At 39.5% G+C, this 7225-nt stretch overlaps 1 protein-coding gene across 1 annotated transcript in view; it reads left to right on the top strand.

Annotated features, from left to right (window-relative positions):
- Window positions 1-271: 271 nt before the first annotated feature.
- The window catches only part of LOC122067000 (S-protein homolog 5-like), a 12198-nt gene continuing 5244 nt past the window's right edge, over window positions 272-7225 (top strand). The window contains exons 1-2 of the mRNA XM_042630842.1: window positions 272-316; window positions 2999-3288. Of these exons, the coding sequence (XP_042486776.1) occupies window positions 272-316; window positions 2999-3288 (335 nt within the window). The remainder of the gene's footprint in view (window positions 317-2998; window positions 3289-7225) is intronic.

Below are 7225 nucleotides of genomic sequence, written 5' to 3'. Positions count from 1 at the left end.
TAATAATAATAATAATAATAATAACAATATATTAACGAAAGATAAAATTTAGGAGGAAGAGGTAGTATGCAAGAAGAAAGAGAATGAAGGTAGGGTTTAATTAAATAAAAGACGTTTAGTTACATAAAAATTTAACCTACTAGTTATGCATTAATTGAAATGCAAACGGAGGAAAAGAAAGATCTATAAGAAAGAAGGGAAAGAAAAAAATGAAAAAAAAAAGAAAAAAACAAAACAAAAAACAAAAGTTAGAGGGAGCTATGAAAAGGAGATGGCAAAGAGACCGAGAGCCAGGAAGTGGGATGAGGAAGCAATGGTTAGGGAAGGTTTGTGTAAATGTAATTGTACCCAGTGTAAGTGGACTATGCCATGATTCATCTGATATACATGAGATTCTCTATAGTATGTTTGTATGTATTTTCATACATGAAAAGCAGTTTTGAAACACAGTTTATGAAAGAGGTTTTAAACATAGTTTTATGTCCTCCAAGAAACGTGGAGGTGAGATCCTAAATCAAGATACTACCCAGATCCATTGAGCTTAAGAGCAAGATAAGAGAGAGGAGTTGAGACAGGTCAATAAACTACCTAGTGAGGTGATATGAACAAGAGATTTTAACATGTTATGAAAGATGTTTTTATGCATGTATAAAAAAAGTATGATTATATAAATAATGTATTATTGTACTAAGTGTGATTATGCCATGTTCCATCTTGCTAACATAATTCCCTTTAGCTCACCCCACTACAGTTTCATTTCTCATAGATCAGGTGTGGCTTCGCACAGAGGAAAGGTCAATTTAGGAGAATTGAGGAAATGTATTTTTGGAGGATTAAACATGTTTTATTGTATTTGGTACACAGGGTACATGATGTGCATGATTTGATTTATGGAGATTTGATTTGTATATTTGAGTTTGATAGATTTTATGTATATTTGATGAAATTGATCAAAGTGGGTATCGAAAGCGTGGTGGGTCCTATGAATAGTAAAGGAGGGCCCATGATTATTTGACCAAAGTTTTGAGGTTTCAAAGTTGATCAATCATTTTTATACTGTTATTAAATGGTGGCCCGCGAGGGCCTGCATCCATATCTCACTTAGATTTGGGGGCGTTAATTTGGGGGTGTTATAGCCACACATGAATACAAAAATGTTAGCAAAGAGGATTCCTAGATTGTGGTATTATTGGAATACAATGGGATCAGATTGTGTGGACTTTGTCACGAAAAGTCACAAGTGTAAGATCTTTGCGAGTGCCATATACATTTTGTCGACAGAGTTGCATTCACTCAATTCTTCCTGGCCCTTCTCCATTTGGGGCATTAAGGTTACAGGGTAAATTAACCCCAAAGCTTCCAGTGGCCACGAATTCATCTTGGTAACAATTGATTATTTCATCAAATGGGTAGGAGCACAATCATACTTAATTCTTATGCAACTAATGTGGTAAAGTTTATCCAAGAAAATATCATCTGCCATTACAGGGTGTCACAAGAACTAATATCAGACCAAGGTTCTCAATTCTAGGATAGAACCGATAAGATTTGCATAAAGCTCGGCATCAAGAGGCATAGATCCACCACTTGCTGACCACATACCCAATGGGGTGGTAGTGGCAGCCAACTAGAACATTAAGGTGTTCCTCCAAAAGATGACAAAAACTCAGAAAAACTGGGCTAATAAATTGTCTTATGGGCATACCAAACTTCGATACAGACACCAACTTGGGCAATGCCTCATTCCTTGGTCTATGGAGTAGAGGAGACATTACCCAGTCATATTTGTAATGATGGATAGTTGTTAGCCATAAATTGAGGCACATTTTATATTATTGTTCGATATAATAGGTTTTTTAACTATATCAAAGATATTTTAGTGGTATTTTCGTTTTGGGGATTATAGCCAATACCAGTAAAGAGATATATGTATCATTGTAGCCTAGGTGGGAGATTGTTGGCTTGTGGGCTTAACTGATACATAATGGTCTACTGGGCCAGGCTATTTTGGCCCACTCCAACTGGGATATTCCTAGCCTAATCCGTTGTGGAAATGGATTATGGTTAGGGCTCTATTATAAATAGAGGCTATTAGTCCCTGTAGCCATCACTTACCTTTCATTATTGGAAGCATTAACTCCCGCACAAGAGTTGATACATATGAGAGAGAATTCCAAAGGTGAAAAACTGCAGAAGACCTTAGCGAAGGGACTCCACTGTGTAGTTCCTCTCAGTTGCCAATGAGGGACTTTTCATCTGACATTTAAAGGACCGATCTTCATGCAATAGGTATGTTTGTTGTTCCATTACTTTCATTTATCATGTTCTATCACTATGAGGGTATATTCTTTTGGTGTTCTAGTCTCTAGAACCCCCAACAACTATCACTGAACAACATTTATATAGAAAAAAATTTGGCCTTCTAGCTCCACATTAAGGCGAAGAGAAATATTCCATTGGTTGAAGGATCATTGCTGGGTTGTGTGACATGTACACCAACACGACCAATGAGAGAATGTGTGCATAGGGTGGGGAATTTCCTGTTTCAGACATGTGCCTAGCACACTTGCCATGCAGGTTGGGATGACACTTTTTTCTTATTGTAAACATGTGTTGCCTTCATTCTCTCAGTAAGTAACATGTGTTGTAACTAGAGTGTGACTTTTCATCTATTGCTCATATTGACGGTTCAGATTTGGGAGTTTAAACAACTTTCCTTATCATGTAACCCTCATAAATGCAGTCTTATCAAGAGGGGGATCGTTGTTAGGCTGTGTGACCCTAGGCCAGCTTGAGGCCAATGAGAGTACGCACACATGCAACCAAAAAGGGGATGAGGTGGTCATTTCACCCTATATATATATATATATACTGTGGAAGCGAAGTACATATATATATTATATTGAGGAGGAGGAGGAGACCTGTGTTTGTGAATCACAACCAAATTAGCCTAGAGAAGAAGCAAGATGAATCGTTCTAGTATTATAAGTAAGCACAGGGTGAAGGTTATGTACTGACGATCCATTGCAAATCAAGGGATGATGATTTGGGTGTCCATTACCTTCCCCATAATGAGTATTTCGACTGGCGTTTCAATGACAACATTTGGGGAAGTACACTTTTCTTTTGCCACTTTCAATGGAGAGATGCAGATGTGTATTTTGATATTTATGATGCAACAAGAGATCGACTTCGTTGTTCTCTGTGCTGGTGGTCTGCGAGGATTGATGCTCTTTATTCTGTGGACTACAATACTGGTGCAGCTGAAGCTTGGCTTCATTGGCATGGGTAAGTGTAGTTAGAGTTTAATTAGCTACCTTCCTACTTACTTTCTCTGTGTGAAAATAAAACAGAACCAGGTTTATTATAAAGAGAAATGAACTTCTATTTTTGTAATCATTCACTGTGAATTGAGTTCTTGAAGCCTGTGTTAACATGAGAAAGTTAATTTTGTTTCAACACTGAAAAACTGAAATGTACCCATGAAGGACGAGAAAGAAAAAAAGAGCTAACCGTTTATGCATACAATTGTTGAATGAAGGATAAGGGTTTATAGTGTAACCCTTCACCCCACTTTGACAGCTGTGTATATGGTCTTGCTTGGTGCATGACTGTGCACAAAATCTCTTCTTTTTTTTTTTGGTTAACCAAGGTACGCGTAAGCTGGCCTGGGCACAAAACCTCTCTCTCCCCTCCCTTAATTAAATCTATAAAATTCTTGAAGCTGTTGTTGGGGTGTCAATTTCCAGTCCGGTTGGAATGATCAAATAGATTGGTTCAGCCCAGCCAGATCGATCATTGATTGATTTGGTTTTGGTTTGAGATTCTATGAAATAGTCTGAAATGATTGAATCCAGCAGGTCAGCTCGAACGGAATCCAACCCTTCAGTTTGGGGTTCTTTGAGACCCGTAGAAATTGAAACCCAATCGAATCAATTGAATTATCCACCGATATGAAAGCCGGATCGAAACTGATAAAAAACCCATCATTTTTTATGCCTTGTGAACTTTTTTTATTGTAAGGTTTGTTAAGCACAACGGTTTCTAGCAAGTCAAATTCAAAATTCAAATTCAAAATACTAGTAGACCTAGTCAATGTAAATCCCATTTTTGTAGGAACTTCCTAATCCGCTTGAGCTTATCTCTTTGTAACTGTAATTTTCAAATTTAAATTTGAATGTTATATAAAGACAGCCAAACCCAACGATATGGGTAAGGAAAATACAATTTTAAATCTATTTTACATGGTATCAATCGACCATAGAGATTCTTGATGCCAACATGTCTTCTTCCTCCTCTGCTGCTATCTCTTCCCCTTCATCCCCTGCTCCTCCCAATATTTAGCATTATCTTCACTCAAACTCACTTCAGAAAACTATCCCCTTTGGAAAACACAGACATACCCTTTGCTGCGAAGTCAAGACTTGATCGGTTTTATTGATGGCAGTTCGACCTATCCTTCCTCCACCCTTATTACTGCAGGAACTACTGATCCTCAACCTAATCTGGCTTATAGTGATTGGGTTCGCAAGGACCAGTTAGTAATGAGTTGACTCATCTCCTCTCTGCTATAGCGTAGGAAGTCCAATTTAACCAACCTGGGTGTGAAAGTTTATTGGGAATTGGAGGTGTGCGCTGATTCGAATTGATATCGGGAGGCCATGTACCATGCAGTTGGGTAGAAGCTCGAGAACTTTTGCCGACTTCATGATGACTTTCAGAAATAGATGTGTTGAATTTCTCAAAGAGATCGTCCAAACTTTGCGACGAGGCCTTAAGTTCTGAGTAGCTAGGGACTCCTCCATTCTTTCAGCGTCAGCCCTTAAAGTATTAGGAATATTCTCTCCCTGGTTGCTTCCTTCCAAAGATTCCAAGGAATCTTCTTCAAATACCAATGTGTTATGGTCCAACCCGTATTCACCCTCACCCAATGAGTTATCCACCATAACCAGTTCTTGGTCCATCCTTTGCTGGTCAAAATTTAAATTTGAAACTCCCAAGTTGTTAGAGAGAATAGTCCCAAAATTAGGATTATTCTCTTGGCATAAATAGATCACAAGATCCCCCTCCACATGGCAAGATTTATCCCCATTGGCAGTTTCCATAACCGTAGGGGGGAAATATTCTCCTACCATTCTTGGACTCCTCAATCAGCTAGGGCTGCAAGCGTTGGGAGCCAACACTTCTCTTCCAACTCTGGTGAGATTATCATTCTCATGTTCAACTCTGGCGATGCTAGCAGTCTCATGGGCAGCGCCTCTTCTTTCCTCCCACTTCCCTCTACATTGAGTAGCCAGATGACCCAATTTCTTACACAGAGTGCAGCGGGAGATATCGTCCTCATACGTCAAAATCTACTTGAACCAAAAGATAGTGTCCGTACTAGGCCGTTTATGTTCTACTTGGATCTCCTCTACCCTGGAGCCGCCCAATTCTACTTCAACAAGAACCCTGGCATAATTGCCCATAGATCCATTCAAGGTTCTACGATCCAGTGCCACAGGCCTCCCTGCGGCTTTAGCCATGGTCAATATGATTTTTTCGTGCCAATACTCCATCAGGAGTTCAAGAAAGTGAAACCAAACCAGCTTAGTTTGGGTGTAGTTATCATGGATACTGAACTTTGGCCTCCACCTCTGACACCTGATCACCTGGTTCCCAACCTTGATAGGTCCTCTCCTCCATACCGATGACATATCCCCATCCCTCTCAAAGCGAAAGAGAATGAAGCCCTTTCCTAGAGGAGCAAGGTTAACCTTCCCCTTCAAGTTCCATGTATTTGACAAGTCACGGCGAATATCATCCATAGAAATGTACTTGAAATTGACCCTTCCAATCAGGGCAAACATAAAAGTTTGAAGCTTTTCTTCATAGGCTCCTGAGGTATCACCACCTTTGTCAAAGGCCCTACTCGAATGGGGTCTGGAAGGTCTTCCACATCTGGCAGCACTTTCTTCGTCACAGCAGCATATGATTTACGACCTTCAGTCTCTCCGATAGGTCTTTCTCCCCTCACATCTGTGCCCTCCAAACGATAGACCTCATCATCTCTATCGGTTACGCCCTCAGGCATGGGGCGATGGTTGATAGCAGGTTTCCAAAAATCAGTGAGCAGCAGCTGTTTACATCTATCTGGTGGCCGGCCTCCATCAGGATCAAGCAACTCCGGCATGGTCTCTATCTCTCCTCATCCATTCTCTCTATTCTCTCTTCCGAACCTAGCGATTTTGATTTAATTAACGAAACCAGTATGCCTTTTTTCCTTTACCTTCATGGTACCCATTTCAGTTTTTCAATGGAAAAACGAAAACAAAAATCAACCTTCTCATGTTAACACTAACTTCAAGAACTCAATTCACAGTGAAAGATTACACAAAAAGGAGTTTATTTTCTCTTTAAAATAAACCTGGTTCTGTTTTATTTTCACACAGAGAAAGCAAGTAGGAAGGTAATTAGGAAGGTATATAGCTCAACTCCAACTACACAAAGCCATGCCAATCAAGCCAAGAGTCGGATGCACCAGTTTTGTAGTCCACAAAATAAAGAGCATCAATCCTCGCACCCCACTAGCACTGATCACAACGAAATCGATCCCTCTTTGCATCATAAACATTAAATAAATATCTGCTTCTCTCCATTTAATGCGGCAAAAGAAAAGTGTAGTTTCAAAGAAGTTGTCATTGAAACCCCACTCGAAATACTGTTTATAAGGAAGGTAACGCATGATAGAAAACATATACGGAACGATTCATGAAGATCGATAAGCATGCACGACAAACACTATAAAATATATGTTTTAGGCATACCTGAATCCATGGTTGAAGAATAAGAACTCCTCAATGTCTTCTTGTATGTTCCTTGTATAACACGATCAATGTTGGTCTGGTCTACCCTCTTTCCCTTATGCTTTTGATTGTTAGCTTCACTTAATGGGTCAGTGATAACTATATATAGGGGTGAGGGTAGGGACCAACCCTGCAATAAAATTAGGGTTTCCTCCCCATTAAGGAAACAATACCTTAGGTCCACACATAGAAATAAATATTTCATACCATTAAGGTGTGCTAATAGAATCCAATATCTCCATAGAGATCACTTACCAATAATATTGGATTCTTTCTGCTTACTCCATCTTTAGTCAACACCACTAAACCGGTTTTGGAAACAAATCTTTGACTATGCTAGCCCACCTAATAGGAAATCTTACAATCTCCCACTTGGGCAG

Source organism: Macadamia integrifolia, unplaced genomic scaffold, assembly GCF_013358625.1.
Source record: "Macadamia integrifolia cultivar HAES 741 unplaced genomic scaffold, SCU_Mint_v3 scaffold2659, whole genome shotgun sequence".
NCBI classification, from domain to species: Eukaryota; Viridiplantae; Streptophyta; class Magnoliopsida; order Proteales; family Proteaceae; genus Macadamia; species Macadamia integrifolia.
Note: the sequence above shows the minus strand (reverse complement) of the source record. Positions and strands in the feature narration are given on the sequence as shown.